Genomic DNA, 21,502 nt, shown 5'->3' with positions numbered 1-21,502 from the left:
CAGGTAAAGTAAAGTAAGTAAGACTTGTAGTTATAATGCAGTATTATTAACAGTATTATCACACAAAACAAGCCCTTAACCTGCGAGTTATATATGTAAATGAAGCCAATGTTTATCCAGGAATATGTGATTGTATTTCAAAGTCTCGTGATAACATTGGTTAGGCGTGCGAATGACGCAGTTTGGTGGCAGGGGAGGGAGGGGAGCAGAGCAGCAGTGTAGGAAAAGAGGAGGAAGCAGCAAGGATGGCGGAGTCACACCTCTGAAGGTAAAACAGTTATATTATCACATTAACAGTGGACGTTTTGACCAACACAGCACGGTTACGCGTGACTCCACAGATAAAACACTCGTCGGGCTCTCGTTGCGGCGTGTGTAGCGCTGAAGTGTCATTTTGCGGTGGTGAGTAGGAACGGACTCTTTTGTTCAGCTTCGGAATGGCCGCTGTTTTTCACAGTGTTTTCTTTTTTTCCTCGGCTAATATTCAATACGGGAACGGCGCTTAGACACTGTGTTAACGGTGAGTCCACACCTCGGTGTGTCTTCGGTGGCCGCTCTGCTGGGATAACAACTGCCTCCGCCGGCTGTTGTCTTTGGGTGTCTGCTGCCCGACTGCGCTCAGCTGGCTGCAGCAGAGGTTTCCCCTCTCGGTCGAACTCACGGCGGACGGGTCGGTCCGCGTCCGACAGCCGCTCTGCTCGGGCCTACACACACAGTTAGCTCTGCCTGAGAGGAAGCTAACTGCTGGATGTGAGTAAATATATCAGGGGAAACCTCGACACCACCTGCACCCTTTAATACGCGTAGCAATAGACGTTTGTTTTATTGTCTCATCCTGGCCGTGCTGTTTCTCTTCCTCGTTTGACTCAGAGGATCGCTCGCTAAAACACTGTTAGCTGCTCGGCTAACTTGCTCGCTCGCTGACGTTAGCGAGCGAGCAGTCTGGCACAACTGACGTTTGCTTTGCTGTTGACGTTTAGCTTAGCTGGTTTGATTTCCTGCCTTGTTGTCAGTCGTTTTAGTAGGCTCAGCCTGTGTGCTCGAGATATGTAATGGCAATATTTTCTTTCAGTCAGTTTCAAGGCTGGCTCTGCTAACATTTAACATTTTCAGCCTACGTGAGTTGGCTAACGATAGTTAGTTAGCTAGTTGATATGAGGTTAACAGTCACAACGTAACGTGTAGCACGATTACTATCCGCGTAAAGGATTTATTCTCGCTCCAATTACCCTACTGTGGCACCAACCCTGGCATGCTTTCCTTAGGTGTTCATATTATGTAAATTAATTAATGTCGAAAGGCGACTTGACTTCTCGACCTGGTTCCGTTTTGTCGGTAATCTGTTTCCAAGGATTTGTCATTGGCACACGTAGCCATCAAGCTAGCTGCGCCCTGTGGAGTGCTGTGTAGCAGCAATACCTATCTTTAGCTGATAGCTGCCACCTCACCTCTGTTTTGCTATTTGCCCCACAATATTACAAGGATAAGCATTTAAACTGCTAGGCCAGGTCTGTAACTTAATGTACGTGGATGCTAGTACGCTGTCAATCATCATGTACAGCAGCTAGCTTTTAGATATTCCCTGACTTTGTAACATCATAACAATGTTCATTTGCTTTACACATCTGTTGTATTGTTATTCTCCAATTAGCTAACATAAATGTATTTCTTATCTAATCCAAAAGGCATTGTAATGCATAAACACAAGCATGAGGACAGTGGACAGCTAGCTATGCTTAGGCCTAAATGCACTGACATCATTAGATGGGCTCAAGATATCCTTAATGGAAACTTCATTAGTTTCTATGTGGGTTGTTAATGCCATGAAGTCCAAGTGTTTAATAGCACTTGATAGTGGTGTTGTGTTAGTGTTGATGGACATGCATTAGCTATTCTCCAAAGCTGTATGACTTGAACCTCGTATTTACATCAACTAAATAGGAAGTACTAACTTAATGGGACTGTAAAAACGCTTGTAAGTTTTGTAAGTCCAGATCACTTTCCTATTCGATTAACATTGTCCAGTGGTTTTGACCAACATACACCACAGGGACATCTTGCACAATGACCCCCCACCCACACCTGATTGTCAACGGTTGTGAACAGAGCACCTATGAATAGTGCAGTTTTCTGATCAAAACATGTAATTGTATGGCCACAAAGCGATTCTGCCATATTTCTGCTGAACTAATGGGCTGTTTACGTCTTCGATGTCCCTTTCCTTAATGTCTTGACTGCTTAGTCTGTCAAGCCATGACACTCAGGCACAACAAGTGGGCACTGCCTGAAACTTGCCAAGGATGGAAAAGTAACTGAATATCATGAACCCCTGGTTCTGTGGTTTTCTAACAGTGCCATTCAACACTGTTTTTTGTCTTCCTCACCTTCTTCTGAAGTCAGAGGTTCTTTGGTCACCTGAATATTAAGCTGATGTGCTGTTTTGCAGACATTGGTGCATGCATTTAAAAGATGCAACTAAGACTATGCCTGCTTTGGTTTGGTTAATATTGATATGATTAAAATAGTAGATATTAACTAATAAATGAACTTGCACAATTTGCAAAACTTTTCTTTTGCTTTCATTCTTTCTAGTAATGCATTCATGCAAAATACATAGTCCTTAAATACAGAGACAAATCTATACAGATAACCTTCATGTGTAGTTTGTTATAAACAGAATAATGTACCAGGGCAGGGATATGGAGAGTACAACCATAAAAGGAAGTGGCTTGCACAGTTTGGTTTAGAGGCCCCAGAAATTGAGCTGGCCTGGCTGTTCTCATTTTATGTTAATAATTACTTGTACACAGGTATGCCCATTACAGCTAGTGTTGGATGCACCCTCTTATCTATGACAGGCTGAAAGAGCAGTGAATATCTTTTTTTATTTACAGAACAAACTGTCAAGCATTCTATCATGGAAGGGGTTCTGCTATTGACCCAACATTTCTTTTACCCAAAAGGTCATATGACCTGTTGTTGTGGGGCCTTCATGCTTTGAAGGCCACTTCTAAAGATTACTTTCAGCAGTCCTAACCTTTTCACTTAGCTCTGATCCGGAGCCAAACCTGCCTCTCTTTTTGCCACGGCTTAGCTTGTACAAGTGCAGGATAGCTTTATACACTCACAGAGGTGCAACAGCAACAGAGACTAAACAGAGACAGGCCGCCAGGGACATTCTGGCTCAGTTTGTCATGTAAAGATCCAAAGGGTTGTGTGTTTCGTCTGCATGTCATTGAGATGTAAATATTCAATGTGGTTGTGGCGTTGCAGACTTTATAGGGGACGGCTAAATAGCTGAATGCATGTTTAGGTGGGGCTGTAGGCTTACAGTAATGTCAACACCCGCTGGGCCATGTTTGTTTAGTAGGAGTAAGGTGGTGTGAGGTTATGCTTAGTACATTCAACAGATTTGCTTTGACTGGCACAACACTCTCAATACCACATAACTCCTGGTACTGACTGACAACCAACCAAACCTGTTGATGTATTCTTGTTGTCTCATGTATAAGGAAGACTATTTTCATGGTATGGTAGGGCTCCTTTTTATTGTACATTTTACTTAATGCACACTAAGCCCGCCAAATGATAATTTGTTAAATATGTTTGCAATGATGTTTGCAATGCATATAGTATTATGCATCTGTTGAGCGAGGAGTGTCGGTGTGGATTTGTTGAGGCAGGATGGCTTAGACAGTCGCTCTTTCTTTCCAGCATGTTGCAAAAATGTTTTCAGCTAAGAGCTGTTCGTTACAGGTGTGGTTCACCTGCAAAATGTCACTCAAATAAGTGCAAAACGAGAAAATTGCCAGAGGTGCGTCCCTGCATGCACCAGTTGCTGCCACATGTAGTCAATCTTTAGTATTCGACACTGCATGTTGCGCTGAATTTTACATACTCCTTTTCATCGCTGTGCACTACCATTTTTTTGACAGAGCAAACACTGATTACTAGACACACGAACAACTGCTCAGAAATTAATTTGCTCAATATAGCCAACACTGTTCACAAAAAGTTGTCTGGATTGTTTCTCATCTTGCGGAAGAGTCCAACGGATGCTGGATTTTGGGGGCAAATGCCGATGACCTATAATAAAAGAAATACAATTCTGATATCAATATATCGGCCAATAATCTGAATATATATCAGAATATGTACATAAACTAACATTTTTTGCAGTGATGCCTCAAATGTGGTTATCAAACACTTCTGACAGAGATAACAGAGGCAGGATATTTTACAGTTTAATAATAAACTTTATTGTCTTTATGGGCAGGTATCAGAAAACAGATACAGATATAATGATAGTGATAGGAGATTATATCGGTGGCAACAAGTCACTTTATTCACCAAACATTCTTAACATGTCAGAACTATGCAGAATAGATGCAGCTTAATTAACAGACAGGCAGGTAGATCTATTTAAGACAGTGTGCATGACATTAAGCAAAACAATCAAACATTTGCACTGTAACCAAATGTCATCTAGGTGGTAAGGCTTAAGACTGGCAGGCTGTAAAAATGTTTGTGCAGTTAGCTATTTAGAAAAAAAAACATTGGGTTGAACTATTTAGTATTATCAAAATAGAAATCAGGCCAGGTGCGATATCCAAATCGCAGGAGCTGCAATTTGGACCCTGGCAAAAATCACATCATCATCTGACTGATTCATAATATCTCTTTAAATAATTGCAGCATGACTTTATATTTGATTTGCTGAAAGTGAAAATGTCTGTTTTGGAATATGAAGGACTGATTGTTGTCAGTTTGCTCGAGCAGAGCGCTCAGTTGTTGAAATCTGAAATGCTGAGAATGTTTGTAAAGCGTCAAAATCAAATTGTAAATGTGACCAAAATGTATTTTTCTTTTCTTTTCCCTAACAGCAAGTCTTGGAGGGATTTAAAAAACTTGATGACCTTTGCAGCCTGAAAGAACTTCTATCCGAAGGTCCTGGGATTGTATGCAGTTCAAACACTTAAGCATGTGGCCCATGGGTGCCACAATCCAGCTACTTCAAAGGATTTTTTCTCCCATGGCATTTTAACAAAGGAACAAAGTTTCAGAAGTATCCAAAAAACCTTTGGATCACAAGGCCTTTATTTCAAGGATAATCAAAAATGTGTGGGCCTGCACAGGGATGTTTTCTTTAAAAGCCTTCTTGGCTGTCTGTGTCCCTTTTTTCCCGAATAAGTAACCTGACAAGAGAGACTCCCATGAGCAACTCTGCAGGAGGCCCGATAACGTCGACATGAGTAGTACTTTAGGCAAAGAAAAAGATTCGAAAGAAAAGGACCCCAAAGGTGGTCCTGCGGGGAAAGAAAGGGAAAAGGAGGCCAAGGCTCTAGCCGGCTTAGTCAAGGATGGTGGCAAAGAAACGAAGACCAAAGGGAAAGATGCCAAAGAAGGAAAGAAGGACACCAGCAGCTCAACACCGGGTGTTGCCTTCTCCGTTGACAATACGATAAAGCGGCCAAACCCTGCACCAGGTACGCGCAAGAAGTCCAGCAATGCCGAGGTGATCAAAGAGCTTAACAAGTGCCGGGAGGAGAACTCAATGAGACTAGATTTATCTAAACGGTCCATTCACATGCTGCCCACCTCCATTAAGGAGTTGACGCAGCTGGCTGAACTCTACTTATACAGCAACAAGCTGCAGAGCCTGCCGGCCGAGGTGGGTTGCCTGTCAGGCCTGGTCACTTTGGCCCTGAGCGAGAACTCCCTGACCAGTTTGCCTGACTCCTTGGACTCCCTTAAGAAGCTTCGAATGCTCGACCTCCGGCACAACAAGCTGAGAGAGATACCGGCTGTTGTCTACCGGTTGACTTCGCTGACCACGCTGTACCTGCGCTTCAACCGCATCACAACAGTGGAGAAGGACATCCGAAACCTATCCAAGCTCACCATGCTCAGCATTCGTGAGAACAAGATTAAACAGCTGCCCGCAGAGATAGGTGAGCAGAAACCTTTGTGTAAAGACAGGACAGATTCTTCAAATGTAGGCAGGGCAGGAAGCCAGCCTTTTTGCTCTAGTGACCAACAGACATCAAGTAATTGTGGGAGGAAGTCAGCTGCCTTTGCGTTTATAGCATTAAACTAGTGTTAATGTTCCCATCCAAAGTGCTCATAATGTATTTTACACATCTGATTCTGTTCAGTACAACATTCTCACAATGTGCTGGGCCCTAGCAAATAATAGGTGTAGTGAGTACACACCCTTCTGCAACTCCATCAGTAATACAGATCTTGCTGTTGAAACTCACATGTGAATGAATGACTGAATGAATGAGTTTATCTGCTGATTGTCATGTAAGAGAGAGTTCTGTATATTAAACCTGGTTAGTTGTCCTAAGTTGTCCTCCTGCATTAAATCCACTCTGATTCTATAAAGAGGGAATGAGATAAATGGGTGGATATCTTCAGGTCACTGAGAGCGCCTTCATCTTGAAATGGCTAAATATCTGAATTTGGTGTTCATCTTTCTGCAGGGGAGCTATGCAGCCTCATTACTCTGGATGTTGCCCACAACCAGTTGGAACACCTACCGAAGGAGATTGGCAATTGCACACAGATAACAAACCTCGACTTGCAGCACAACGAGCTCTTAGACCTCCCAGAGACTATAGGTAATTTTTATTTTATTTTATGACTCAAAAGCGACACTTCTTGTGTCTATGTTAATATATGATATCTGCCTTTTGTTTTCTTTTGTGACTGCTATTGAAATAGATCTGATGAAGGTTTCAAAGGTAAAAGAATGTTTACTTAACATACATTACTCTTTTGTTGTTTCAGGCAATCTGGCAAGCATAAATCGCTTAGGTCTGAGATACAACAGATTGTCAGCCATTCCCAGATCATTAGCCAAATGTCGAGAACTGGAAGAGCTAAACCTGGAAAACAACAACATTTCAGTGTTGCCAGAGGTAAGTAGAACCAAAAATAGAATTTAATTTTAAATATAATTGCTCCATAATAACAAATAATCATAATAATCACGCTAACATTAACATCAACCATTTCCTGCAAACAAATTCATGTTGGAGCCTTGAGCCCTAGAATGAACACTTATTTAAAATACCTGTTGCTTGCCTCACATGGAGCTAATCCACTTGAATTCTTGTCTGTGTCTAAGGGCTACTAGTGAACCCAGAGTAAATATCACAGCCTGTAGTGAGTCCTGATTCTATGTTTTTTGTCATGTCTGTTTCTGTGCATCACCAGGGCCTACTATCAAGTTTGGTCAACCTGACCAGTCTAACACTGGCGAGGAACTGCTTCCAGTCGTACCCTGTGGGCGGACCATCCCAGTTTTCCACCATCTACTCCCTCAACATGGAGCACAACCGCATCAACAAGATCCCCTTTGGTATCTTCTCCAGGGCCAAAGTGTTAAGCAAGCTTAACATGAAGGTATTTTTGCACGTTCGTCTGTGAATTGGTTTGATAAATTCTTAAGTCGAGTGTTGTTTAAATCATGAATCAACACAATTTTATGTCTTTTTGCTATATTATTTATTGTTTTGCCAAAGTCAGGTTTATCACATCATCACATGATATTTGTCTGTAATTAGTACATCTTTTTGGCTTAAAAAGCGCAGGTGTTACTGGAACATTTACAATAGTTCTGTTCCATTCACGTTTCCCGGAAGCCATCAGGGTTTGCACACTGTCAGGACCCAGAAAACTGAAGCGGCTAAATGGAATTATTATTATTATTATTATTATTATTATTATTATTATTATTATTATTATTATTGTTTTATTTACACCTGTGCTTTTCCTGCTGTGGCGTGTCTAAACATATTCAATAAATATTAATGATAATAATTGAATTTGACCGTCTTGTCAATGTTCTCTCACATGAGTAACATAGAAGTTTTAAATTGCCTATTTGCTCTTATTTATCTCAGCTGTTGTTCAGAACTAATTTTGTCTGAGTGGCATCACTGTTGAAGTTCATATTTCCCCTAAGTCAGACATATACAGGCAGGCATGAAAAACCCTTAACTTGTCGAATGTCCACACTGGATGTAGTTTGGATTTGAATCTCCACTGGAAACATTTTATGCTGGCGCCAGGTAACATAGCTGGCATAGTGCACAGCTTTTCTCAGCCGTTCGAACTTTCTCAGCCGCTCGAACAACACTGTCCTTGTGTTAAACCTCTGAATTGTCACTTATCTTGCTAATAGAGGTATGCCATTGTCTTCCTCAGGACAACCAGCTAACATCTCTGCCACTGGACTTTGGCACATGGACTAGCATGGTCGAGCTGAACCTGGCCACCAATCAGCTGACAAAGATCCCGGAGGATGTCTGTGGTTTAGTCTCTCTGGAGGTGAGACTTTCATACACGCATTGTTGGAATTTTAGCCCGTCAGCGATGAATCCAGTGAAGAACTTAAAAGTTGTATATTTGTTGCAACCAGTTATTAGGAATAGTGTCGGAGTCATAATGTCCAAACATTACAACCCTTATCTTATGGGCAAGTCTTTGAGGGCAATGGCTAGTGTAATTATCATAGATAGCAGTAGGGTTTGCTCAGCAACTCTTACTCATGGTGTTTTACGTTTGGTTATGCGTATGTATGTCTGTCTGTAAGAACTGTCTTCGTCATGTCCTGGTTTTATTTCCTCACTGTTCTTACACCATTGTGTTTTGCTTCTACGTGTATGGAAAACCAAGGTTTCTTTCATATTCTAAAAGCACTAAAAAAACTATAGTGACCAAAGTTTTGGTTGAAGATGGAGATCTGCAATCATGGCAAAATGTAAACACACTTTTTTCTCAAGATGTGTTGGGACAGCACAGCAGATACATGATTTTATTTTACCAAATTTCCCAACTCCATTGTGGATTATTTGACATCTTTAGAGAAAGTTGTGATAATTGTGTGCCAGGAGTGAATGCTTTATTGCTTGTGAAATGATCCCAGACTTTTTGATCTGTTTCTAACTGTGAAAAACATCTTTGTGTTACAGGTTTTAATATTGTCCAATAATCTTCTCAAGAAGTTACCACATGGTATTGGAAATCTGAGAAAGCTACGGGAGCTCGACTTGGAGGAGAACAAGTTGGAATGTCTACCTAATGAAATTGCTTATCTTAAAGATTTACAGGTAAGTTTTCTACAAATGCAGTTCTCTGTTATACTTTAGACTCTGTTATTGGTTGTTACAGAGATTTGTCATGTCTGGTTTGTTTCTATTGCAATGGGAAATAACAACAACTGCTAGAGATACACTTTACATAGTGATTTTATCCAGAAACAGTTCTTACTGCCCCAGTGTCATTTGATGAAGCTCGTTTTCAGTTTATGGTTTAAGAGGCCTATATGTGGATTTTTAAAAAATCAAAATTTTTGCTTCAAAAGCTTTATCCTTCACTATTTTGAAATAATGGTAGTTCTAAGAAACAGTTAATGGACACCACGTTTACCCATTCGATAATCATCATGAGGAATTAACAATGGTGGTAGATATAACTAGCTGTTACACACATTGATTGTAATGACAACCAGAGAGATATTTGAATTTCCATGGTATGTTTAGTAAATTAATCTAAGGTTTTGTAATTATACTATGCGATTAGTAAATTAAATTCTCATTTCAAGAAAACCTTTAAACCACATTATAAACTTCATGTTCCTCCTCTCTCATCAGAAATTGGTGTTGACAAATAATCAGCTGACAACGTTACCCAGAGGCATCGGCCACCTCACCAACCTGACTCATCTTGGTTTGGGGGAGAACCTGCTGCAACACCTTCCAGAGGAGATTGGTAAGTATTTCCTCCACTCCACCTACTTAGATCAGCATCATGCTCAGTTAATCTATTCAGAGCTGGGGGAAAATGTTAGTTTAGCGCTGGAAGCACAGTGTCCTTAAGTGATGTTGAGGAACCAGAACTGATCTACTATGAGTGAAAAAAGTTGTATCGGCCACAGACCAGTTATGTTTTGCTACCGCCATGACACCTAATATTGGTCCCATGTGAGGTTAACATGCACTGAAAGAATATATCTATTCCAACCAGAGCGAGATGGTGGGATTTAACATGTACATGGTTAATAGGCGCTGATAATTTCCTTTTCTGATTGGGCTTTTTTTGTGGAATATTAGGGTCCATGTAAACGTTGCTGATGAGGTGAGAGGAAATGAATATTCGTATAATGAGGCTGATTGTTTTGAAAACAGTCTTGACTTTTTGCAACTTATTCTATCAAAAGTAATTAATTCTTAAAATTACCTTAAACTAATAAACAACAGTAGTACAAGTTATACTTGCATTCAAAAGCTCGTTATTTTGAATGTAAAATGGAAATAATTTTAGCCAGTTTTCCAACATGTATATTTGCACATTGTATATTTATATGCATTAAGTGTGCAATTTAGAGTGCAATCAAGAAAATGTTATGCATTGGAGCCACTCTCATTTCACAGATTAGTTGTAGCATTTTTTAAATTTAAAGCTCAACATTGTTTCCGCTATAAAAGCTAAACTTAACCATTAGGATTTAAGAGCTTAGTCCAGTGTGTCCAATATGGCAAGACAGGTTACTGCTGTGGTTAAGAGTTAAGCCAGAGATTAAAATGGGTGGAAGAGGAAGCTAAGGTGGGTGTATTTTTAGAGTATTCAGACTGGACCCAGAATTGAACTATACCTGTGCCTCGGGGGTATTTAGATTTCCAGGAAGACCATGCCAGTCTCTTCATCATCCCCTCAGAAGCATTGAGGATTTCCCCTCATGTGGTTTAGCTCTTTTTACAAAGTCATCCACACCACAGTGCATCTGGTTTTACACCATGTCATGTCTTTTCAGGTGTGGTACAAATAATGAATATAGCAATACAGCATAATTAGGGGGCAATTTTTCTATAGACAGAGAATTAATCAATTTGATAGTGGTTCAACTGTTTAAGTCTAAGCAAAGATACCAAACGTTCTGTGAGAATGTGCTGCTTTTCTTTGTCAGATATGGCTGTACATTGAATACCTTTCTTCTTTTGACTGATAGTCAGGGAGAGAACAAGGAATTCGAAGATGTCACCTCCGGTCATTTTTTCCAACATCTTTTTCATTTGCCTCTTTCTGCATCATAGACAGGGTCGTCCCTCCAGCGGTGAAATACTTCTTTTAATACTGTTTCATTTGTACTGTAACATCCTCAAAGCTCAATTATTTTTATCATTGGTGAGGGGCAGTTTTTAATACCAGAGTATCATATTTTATCGACATGTATTGCTCAGAGGCTGTTTATTTCAGACCCCGCTTCTCTAATCTAACAGTATCTGACGTCTGTCCTTAGGTACACTGGAGAACTTGGAGGAACTGTACCTCAACGACAACCCCAACCTGCACAGCCTCCCGTTCGAGCTGGCCCTCTGCAGCAAGCTGTCCATCATGAGCATCGAGAACTGTCCCCTCAGCCACCTGCCGCCCCAGATTGTCGCAGGAGGCCCCTCCTTCATTATCCAGTTCCTCAAGATGCAGGGACCATACCGTGCCATGGTCTGAGCCAAGAGCAGCTCAATCCCAGTCCTACTTAACTCCAAACCCTCCACTTGCTCTGCACCCGCTCGCCTGCCCGCCCCCATTATGTGTATCATACACTGTAAAGAAAACAGACTCGCCACAATCAGTGTCGGGGGCAAATACAAGGAGGAGGAAGAAGGAGAAAACGTTTCTTTCACCATCCTTGGGCAGAAACAAGCCGAATCTTTGGAGACTTGACTTCTGTGTTACTCCAGAGTTTATCACGGTCATTTCAGGACCCCAGCCACCCCCCCTCATCTTTCATTCCCAATCATACAAGAGGAAAATATTTCCATCTCTTTGCCAAAACTGAAGATATATAAAGTTATATATATTGAGTAACTGTGAGCTAAGTGGCAAGTCTTTTAACCATATAAACCGTGCTCCCATTGCCAATGTATTTACAGTAATTACAAGCATCTATTATGTGAGCAAGGATACAATTGTATGCAAAAACAAACAAAAAAAGTCTTTGGAACTTCACATTTACTGCTGCTGCCGTAATTTTAACTTTGTCATCCCGTTTTATTTTCTTTTGATATGCTCTCTTTTTTTACATCACCTTCACTCAAGATAACTTATGTTAATTGCTTCTTGACCATAGAGAACAAAGGTCTAATGATGGCGTGTTTATAATTTCTTTTTTGTATTTTTTTTTTTTATCTTATGTTTTTTTAAAAAAAAACTGTGCCTATGTTTAGAGTGATCCAGTGGTTCATTTCTAAACACAATTGTCCATGAGAATACAAAGATATAAATTATTTCAATAATTCTTTTTTTATTACTGCTGTTTTTACTTTAGTTTTTCTTTTTCTTTTTTTAGTGTTCCTTTGCTGTTGCATTAATCTGTCAAAGCAAGTGATACCAGTCGGAAAATAGGCTGATTGGAGATCTTTTTTAACAAAAAGCAGCAGTAGTTGTTAAACATTGAGCTAGTAATGTATACATATGAGAAATCCCAATCATACATGCTTTGGGGGAAAAAAAGCAAATTGGACTTTTCTCCGAAAGGGGCGGTGCTGCGACCCCCGTCTGTAACGCTTTTGTGTGACAAAAAGGTATTGGAAAAAAGTCAAACATACATGGGTGATGGGATAAACGATGGAGATGTTTTTATATATGTATACAAATCCTGGTTGTTGCCTTGAGTGCAATTTTTAGTTATGTTTACTTATTTGAAATTATCTTCAGTGTTGGGCTGCAGAGCTGTCATTCAGTTGATCATCGACCAACATATCAAGCGTTTTTAAAAAGACGTTATCTGGGTCTCTGGAGCAAGTGATGAGTGTATCAGAGCTTCAAAAAAGGTTTGATAATAAAACATTGACAGGTAACACTTCCTTTTTTGTTAATATCCTTTATTTTCTGTGTTTTTTTAACAGGGTCTCCTCAGAATCTTACTTACATGGTGGGAAATGTTCCCTTGATTTAGATTTGTAATTTAATCTTTTTTTTTGTCCCACACTGTCCCAGCAATGCTGCTGCTCTTATGCACTTTTTTAAACACATTGGCATCCTCGATCTTAAGAAAAAACACACAGTAGCCTCTCATTTATTATTTTGAATGGGGGCATTTTGTTTCATAAAGAAGTATTTTATCTGTTAAACAAACGGTTTATCATGTAAATTTGTATCAATTAAATATAAATGTTGAATTTTAGAATATACTAGTAACTTTGTTTGGGGAAGTTTTATCCTGTCAATCTTTAAATGAACTTGCTCTCTTGAACTGTAAAAGGGTCTGTGGCTTTGAGATGTTTTAAGATTCCCATATCCTGCTTTCTCCATCACAAGAGAAATGGCTTATTGCAGTTCAGACCAGGATTGTTTATTTTAAATCAATTTACATTGAGTGTTTTCTTTTCTTTTTTTTTCTCCAAAATGATGAAATGTGTATTCAGTTAGTATTATTTCAAGTGACTGTACATTAAAAATCCCAACAAAAGGTAATCAAACCAAACATTTTTTTTTTCTTTTAAAAAAAAAAAAAAAAAAAAATGTGTTGCATCCCAGCTCTATATTCAATCATGATTCTGTTTTGTATTGAAACGTGTGGGTCTACTTTTTTTTGCAGCAGCTTGGTGTGTTTCAGTGCGCTGTGGTTCGGCCTCCTACACAAGGAGGCCCGAGTGATGAGAGTGCCACAGCTCACCTCGGGGTGGGGGCCGTGTTGGGGGAAACGATGTACCGCTGCTTCTAATTTACCAGCAGAACCTGTTGCTGCTTTTTCGTGGACTGAAACATATGCTGTACAAGATGAGGGGGGGAGGGAGGGTAGGTGGTGGGAAACGATCCACTCCCAACACTGATACAGACTTCACTCGGAAACCTGACGAGGGACAAATCCACTGACCTTTTCGATTTGGCGTCAGGCCCGGTGGTTTTCTCACAGATCAAATCGTTTGGACACAACGATGAGACAACACAACAAGGTGCATATTTGAGCTTAACGCAGTTACAGTACAAGACTGTCGGAAAAAGACAAAAAAAAATTGTAAAAAGGGCTTTCTGTGTTCACGCTCAACAACACACCGGAGGCATTGCATTCCTGGGTTTTATATAAAAGCTTTGGAAGTTTCTTTTTTTGTGTGTATTTACTTTTAGCTGTAAACAATTGTGTGAAAAATGCCTTCAACGAGTACTCAAAAGTGAGATGTGCATTAGGTATGCAGCGGGAGTGCTGTGACCCATTTTTACATTCAGTCTCTCTGTTTTTACTTTTTTCATGTGCCATTTTGCAAGGTTGAGAATGCCTGTGTATGAAGACGCAGAGGATGATGGGAGGTGGGGGCAGAAAACTGAACCGGGCCGATCGACCGGAGAGCATTTATCAGATCCTGGAATGTAGTTTGAACGTGTGTGGGGGTGGCTGGAGATCACCGACCGGCCCGTTCAGTAAAAGGTGTGACCGTGAGGATCAAAGTGATGACGATGTATTGCATACTGGTGCATCCAAAATAATCGGAGTATAATTGGTGTTTATTTTTCTATTGTCTGTGATTTTAGGCCATGGAGAGCATCGCAGAATCAAAGTCATTTTGCTCCTTTTGCTCTTTTTTTTTTTTCAGATCATACAACTTGTCTTTTTTCTTGCCTGGTTATTTTGTACAGGAAACAAGCATGTTGAACAGATTTGACATGATTTGTCTGGGTCAGAATCGGGCGTTTTTGCATAGAGGACTTCGATTTAGTGGCTAATTTGTGTATCTGCAAATGCTCCCTTTTTTGTATATTGCAAAGGGTATCGAAGCATTGTGTGGCAATGCTTATCCTACTTAATCTACATTGACAAGCAGCCTTAATGGTCTTTTTTTATGTGTTTGTTTGGCTATTCCTTGTGTCTATGGCCACTGACTGTACTTGATGACAAGCAACTGGTCATTACGATGTAAATTTGGGTCTAGTTTCTTTGTCTTATTTTTTCCTTTTACTCTGTACAGTAATCTGACGTTACAGTAGACTCAGTATTACAAAATCTGTAATGTGATGAGAGTTTTACAAAAAGACAAAGAGTGCAATGGAAAATAATGCCATTATGCTACCAAGTGGATGTGCATTAGCTTGCGTCTCACTTGTCTTTGGCATTAAAGGGGAATTCCACCAAAAACTGACTTGCATTTTTATTCTGGCTTTTCCAACAGAAGATTTTTGTTTTGTTTTTCACATGTTTTCACAAATCATATCAGATTAGAGTTGAGATTTCAAGATGAGAGAAAATACAATTATGACACATCATTTTTAATAGTCTGATATAGTTAAAATTGTTATAAACTTTTTTTTTTAACCACATTTATATCAAGAATGGTCCATTTTGGAGAGGAAGGCATGATACTCTCATTTTCAGAAAAGACCGATGTTGTTGGATCACATGTTCTTCATCTTTAGAGCACATAACTACATAAAAGTCCGCTTTTTGTAATCAAACCAAGTCCATTTTGGTGGAATGGCCCTTTAATGTGAAGCCGCCAGCTCTTTCTCCTATCTGAAACCCTGAATCCCACCCACACACACCCGCTCACACACTCACACACACCCGCGCTCTAGTATCTCCATACATTTACTTGACTGCCTTATGCGCACCAAGCAGAACCTTTATGACCGTTTGATTTCATCAACAAAGACAGATAATCACTTTTTCTTCTCTAATGTCAGTAAAGGGATCTGGGTCCACGGATTGAGCAGGAGTTGAGAGCAAAGGTTTTGGGTCAGTTGTCTCACGACTGGACGAGCAGATGCAGACATGACTACCTCTATGTGAGTCTTCATTGCTAACCACAGTGACCAAGATCCAGTCTGAGGCGTTTCTGCCTGTGTACATACAAAGCCGCGTGTTGGCAGCAGGAACTTGGATTTGGACCAGCAATTCAGTACCGATTTGTTTTACCAAGCATCCTCCCGTTGTTTCTTTTTGGTTATACGCCTTTTACTAAGTATTATTTGGCAAATTAAAAAGAGGAAAAATACACTGATATGTGTGCTTGGTTGTAAATGATAAACTTAATCAATGCCGCCCCATTGTAAGACAGTTATCCTGAAACCAACTAGTTGCAGAGTGCTACTTTGCAAATGAGTGAAAATGACCATGTTTGGTGATGTTCTGTATGTACATACATCTTTTTAACTGTAATAAACCGATAAATATTTACAAATTTATCATGTGTTGCGTGGATACATTTCACCGAAGTCGATTGAAACTAAGAACATTTTCAACAACAGGGTTTTGTTGAAGCTATCAGGTGCCTCATTTTTCATACTTCCTAGGTAAATAGAGATACAAAGCTAAAGTTATGAGACAAAAAGTCAGAATTAGGAGATTTAACAGTCATTATTATGAGATAAAAAGTCAAAATTTTGGTATTCTACAAAGATGGACACAACAGGGTAATTTCTTAATGTAAAAAGTTACTTTTTGACATTTAAAACAAGACACAGGTGGACAGCTAGTATTCATGCTTTAAAAGAGAAACAACAATATGTTTATATTTGATGTAAAGGCTTTTTTAAAATCAAGACTTTAACCAAGATTTGTCTTGGATTTGAGAAATTATTATCACTTTTCCTGGTAAAATAAATACTTCTTTTTATAGATTAGACTTAACAGTGAAATGCTCGTCTTGCTGTCCTCACATTTCCATTATTAACAAAAACCCATAAAAGAATACAAAAAGAAACTTAGAAGGGGGAAAAGGTCCAGTGAATACATTTATTCAAGTATAAATATAAGTATAAATGATTTTGCAGTTAACTTCACTCACAGGTTGCATCACATGTTCATCATTGCCAAAATCTTGCTGAAGTGCAGAAGTCGATCCAGTTACTGTCACTGTTTACACTTTCAGTCATCCCCATCTTAATATCTGAATTTTAGTCTTGTTTGTAGTGCAACATGCATTTACATAAACTAACCCTAAAAAATCATATTCTTATCCAGGTGTTACCATTGACCGGTGTTGGACATGTTCTGTACAGCTGCTCTTGAAGGTATTGTTGTGATTAATTATTTTCTTGTACATTCACAAAATATCGTGCAGAGAACAAACTTGCAAATCCTCCTGAGAATCATATGTAGAAGCAAACAGATTGCCCCTGTCCTGTCTTTTTCTATTTTACATCCATTGTATCATATAAATATGCAACTTTTGTTGCCTTTCCAAGGTTTCAAGTGTTGTGTCATTCATTGTCATCCCTAAAATCTATTTTATTGTGGAGCTGAGGGTGAGTTCAGGTGTTATTTTTCATATATCACTTGTGCAACACAGAACATTTTAAATAAAGAGCAGAAGGCCACAGTGAAATAAATCTTTTTAGATGTGTGCTCTTATTGTCCTGAGCTCTCTGCTCCAGTGCAACACCGCCCCCTGCTGGTGAATTAATGTCTGAATATTATTACAGGGTGAGGCCGCCTGTGCTCCTCTAATACTGACCGCTCTGCTGCCGTGAAGCCCGATGATGATGATGATGATACTTCTAACGTCACCATGTTATAGTCGCTTCTGTCAGGCAGATGAACATGTGGTCTGGTTTCCATTATGAGGACTTGTGGATCATCTCTCCTGTTCGCCCTCTGCCCTCATCGCCAAATGGGCTCTTACCCGTGAAAACAAATGTAGGCGAGTGAAAAAAGGAAACCCTGAGCGCACAAAACAACGACGTTATATTAAAACCAGCTCCTCACCCTCTGAGCTGTCATCACCTCTGTGAACATCATGCTCGTCCTCCTGAAACGAGGCTCTTGCAGGAGACGACAGGTGTCACTGTATCCTTGCGCTTCGTCTGCACCCTCATGCATCAACAAGACTGCTGTTTACCCCCAAACAAATCCGTTTTTCAGGCTTTTCAGGCTGATATGAGGTGTGTGTGTGTGTGTATGTGTGCGTGCGTGTGCGTGTGTGTGTGTGTGTGTGTCTCACAGGTGGGCGCTCTAAATATTCACGCGCCTCCGAGTTAAAAGCCCAGCTCTCACACACACCTTGTGGTTTCTGAGCACTGATGGTAATAATTACATCATCATCATCATCATCATCATCATCATCATCATCAGGCAAATGAATATAAAGTAATGCATTAGGCGGGACTTTCTGCACAGTGTAAAGTGTAAAGTTAGGACAGGTACAGACTTTGAGAGTCCATATCTTCTTGTCCTGCTCAGTAGGGGAGAACAGGGTCAGTTGACACGCCCCCCCCCCCGTTCCCTGCAAGTACAGGTGTGAGTGACGTCACTCAGCGCAGTCATGCTCAGGTGTGTGTCTTGCTCACACAACCACTGGTACGGAAGCCTTAAAGGGCCATGCATTCATACATTTTATTTCCTCCGTTTTCCCGTGATAACGAGTTAATTTCATTTGTTTTCTCGAGATCTCGAGTTATTATCTCGAAATAACAACTGCCGTTTTCCCCAGATAACGAGGTAATTAATTTGAGATCTTGAGAAAGCAAAACGATAGTGTAGTATATTAAATCATTGCAGGAAACATCATTCAGTGTAGCAATGTCAGAGGAGCAGGAGCATATTGATCACCGCGTCACATATCTTTTCAATCAAGGCCTGACACAGGCTGAAATAGCATTATGCCTTGCTATTACAGATAATATACACATGAGTGTGCGTAATATAAAAAGACGGTTAGCGAGGCTTCAGGTATATCGGCGGCACAATCTAAGTGAGCCTGATGTCGTCGTTAAGGTCCCAGAGGTCTCAGGCCTATCATATCACAGTCGTTATCTCGAGATCTCAAATTAATTATATTGTTATCTCAGGAAAACAAAGTGTCGTTATCTCGAGATCTCGAGATAATTACCTCGTTATCTGGGGAAAACGGCAGTTGTTATTTCGAGATAATAACTCGAAATCTCCAGATAATTATCTCGTTATCTCGGGAAAATGGCAGTTGTTATTTCGAGATAATAACTCAAGATCTCGAGATAATTACCTCGTTATCTGGGGAAAACGGCAGTTGTTACTTCGAGATAATAACTCGAAATCTCGAGAAAACAAATGAAATTAACTCGTTATCACAGGAAAACGGAGGAAATAAAATGTATGAATGCATGGCCCTTTAGGGCTTCCGTACACTGGAACTCATTATATATAAAAAACGATCTGTTTCACAAACAGTGGCGGATGTTTGAGGGGCCGGGGCCAAAAAGATAGAGAGGGCTCCACATGTATACGGGGAGGCACCAGCCTGCAGAAAGCCGTGGTGCATTTATAGGGAAGAGAGAGCACTTGACCACATTTCGTCCACTGGAAGGACCCCCAAAAGGGCACTTCAAGGGAATCATCTTGGAAATTATTTGGAATTGAAAGATTTAATATGTAACATTTCCACATTTAAGAATGTCTTAATAAGGGCTGCCCAAAGTGGGGGCCGCGGGCCAAAGTTGGCCCACTGTAAGGTTTGATTTGGCCCACCAGATTATTCTCGTGAAATAATCATTAAATTTATAGTACCTTGTCTGTGAACATTTCTGTCACGTCACAGATTTTCTATGCAGGGGTGGTTTTTCAACAACGAAAACAACAACTCCCATGATCCCACGCTACGTTCTCTTTTGTTTGTTTTGATTAAGAGGCCTTTAATGGCAGAAATGACATCATGTGCATTTAAATAACAGGTTATCAAATTGAAGTAGAAACCGGCTTCAACAACATCTAACAAAAGTGTTTTTTACTCTTTATTATATTTTTATTATTATAGTCAATTAGATAGCAGCTGCATACTTACAGCATAACAGATTAAATCCAGTAAAACTATGGGAATTTTAGAAAATGATGAAATCTGAAGAAATGTCTCTCTTTTTTGTTAATTTGCTGACAAAATAACCATCAGTGTCCTCTATCCATAAAAACAGGGAAATAAATCAGGACATTGGCTTTGTGGCTGTGATAAAACTCAGCCTGTTCACAAGATGAGATGAGATTGTGTAATAGCTCAAAATTTCAGATTGTTTTAGCAACACTTACCAACAGAGATGAAGAACTCTCACTCTCACGTTTTAACTTCATAAAAGTGTTTAATCAAACATAATCCACTTATCAACTAATAACTTGTTTTAAAGGGTCAACATACACACAGTAACTGTTGCATGTCCACCATCACCAACCACACCTTATTCACGTGCAGAAAGTAAACAAGATGGAGCTTGTTTTTCGGGTGCATGACGTACATTTGACAGCTACATACACAATGTGATCTGGTTAAACAGCACTGTCCAAATGACTGTCAGGTCAAATATTTGCATTATCCCAAATGTGATTTCAACAAATACACATCAGGTTCTTCAGCTGTTTGCAGAGAAGACACGTGTTGCTTTGTAAAAATGAGTTTATATGATCAAAATGATATGGTGATTTTATAGTTATCCTCAAGGACACAAGCTCCGCCGTGCTTTAGAAAATGGTTGCATGAACTTGCCTTGGTTATACACAGGGAGAAAATGATTGAATAATTCAGAATATCAAAATAAATGGGAAAATCCGACATCTGGACTTAATGTGACTGCATTTGTATTCATATATTGATCAGGTCAAGCCTGATGGTTGCATTAAACAGTCACATATGCACTGCTATGAGCTTTTGTGTCCTTGACACGTGGTTGAGATGAACTCCTTCATTGTGTTCCTCCTCCAGGATGTGCCTGTTTGTGTGTGCGAGGGCATGTGAGTGTGTGTTCCAGTTGGGTTTGGGATATTGATTTATGTGTGGTTTAAATGTTGTTATCAAAATATGTCAATAGAAATTAATATTAAAAAAAAGCTCCTCAGCAATCCTCTCCCTGCCCATTAACAGTTTAAAGACCACAAATTGACATAATACACATAGAGGGATTGAGCTTTAAGACTCTCAAACAAGAGGTGACATATTTTAGCACCGTGAGGATGGATAACAGTCTGCCACTGCTCCCCTGTCATATCTGTAAACACTGAAACACCCTGTCAGACGTTTCCTTCGGGCAAACCTTCACCCAACAGCTCTGTGAATCACTCTGCTCCTGACAAAGTATGCGGACTCCCACATGAAGTGAAAAAGGTGGCTAAATAAATTGAGTTTGGACGAAGTCATAAAACCTCTGTGTCGAGATCCACGTGGTGTGGCTCTGGATGCTGCTAAGCAACGGAGTCTAGCAGCTGCACTGCAAAAAATGTCCTAAATATTAGGCCTATTTTAAATCTTTTTTTTTTAGTCTGTGAAGGTGAGCTTTTTTGTTTTCAGCTCAGCGTCAGGACTTTTCTCATCTAAAAGAGCACATTAAGTGACACTAGACCTTCATCTTGTGCACATGTTTTTATTTTTAACCACTTTTTTGTGGGAAAAAGAAGGGAGGGTGAAGATATAAAGACAGATTAAGACGGATTAAATAGATAAGATTACACTAGGCCAACTGTATTTGTTTGTTGGGGAGGCCCCCTACACACACATTTTAATATTAGGTAAAGAAACATATTGACTTAACTGCTACATGATTA

At 39.8% G+C, this 21,502-nt stretch overlaps 1 protein-coding gene across 1 annotated transcript; it reads left to right on the top strand.

The window, feature by feature from the left end:
- Positions 1-215: 215 nt before the first annotated feature.
- Positions 216-12,874, top strand: shoc2 (SHOC2 leucine rich repeat scaffold protein). Its single transcript, XM_073471198.1, has 9 exons — positions 216-268; positions 4,884-5,951; positions 6,486-6,623; positions 6,793-6,923; positions 7,222-7,410; positions 8,215-8,337; positions 8,982-9,119; positions 9,663-9,780; positions 11,309-12,874. Exons 2-9 carry the CDS (start codon positions 5,249-5,251, stop codon positions 11,515-11,517), a joined length of 1,749 nt encoding a protein of 582 aa, XP_073327299.1. The 5' UTR covers positions 216-268; positions 4,884-5,248; the 3' UTR covers positions 11,518-12,874.
- The last annotated feature ends 8,628 nt before the right edge of the window (positions 12,875-21,502 follow it).

The sequence above is a fragment of the Pagrus major genome, chromosome 1 (assembly GCF_040436345.1).
Source record: "Pagrus major chromosome 1, Pma_NU_1.0".
NCBI lineage: Eukaryota > Metazoa > Chordata > Actinopteri > Spariformes > Sparidae > Pagrus > Pagrus major.
This window is presented reverse-complemented; position numbering and strand designations above follow the sequence as displayed.

Bases quoted from the DNA above. Each gene is read 5' to 3' on its own strand.
- shoc2 (XM_073471198.1), top strand. From the start codon at position 5,249: ATGAGTAGTACTTTAGGCAAAGAAAAAGATTCGAAAGAAAAGGACCCC. The intron at 6,624-6,792 runs GTAATTTTTATT...TTGTTGTTTCAG, and splicing joins AGACCTCCCAGAGACTATAG to GCAATCTGGCAAGCATAAAT. The intron at 6,924-7,221 runs GTAAGTAGAACC...GTGCATCACCAG, and splicing joins ACATTTCAGTGTTGCCAGAG to GGCCTACTATCAAGTTTGGT.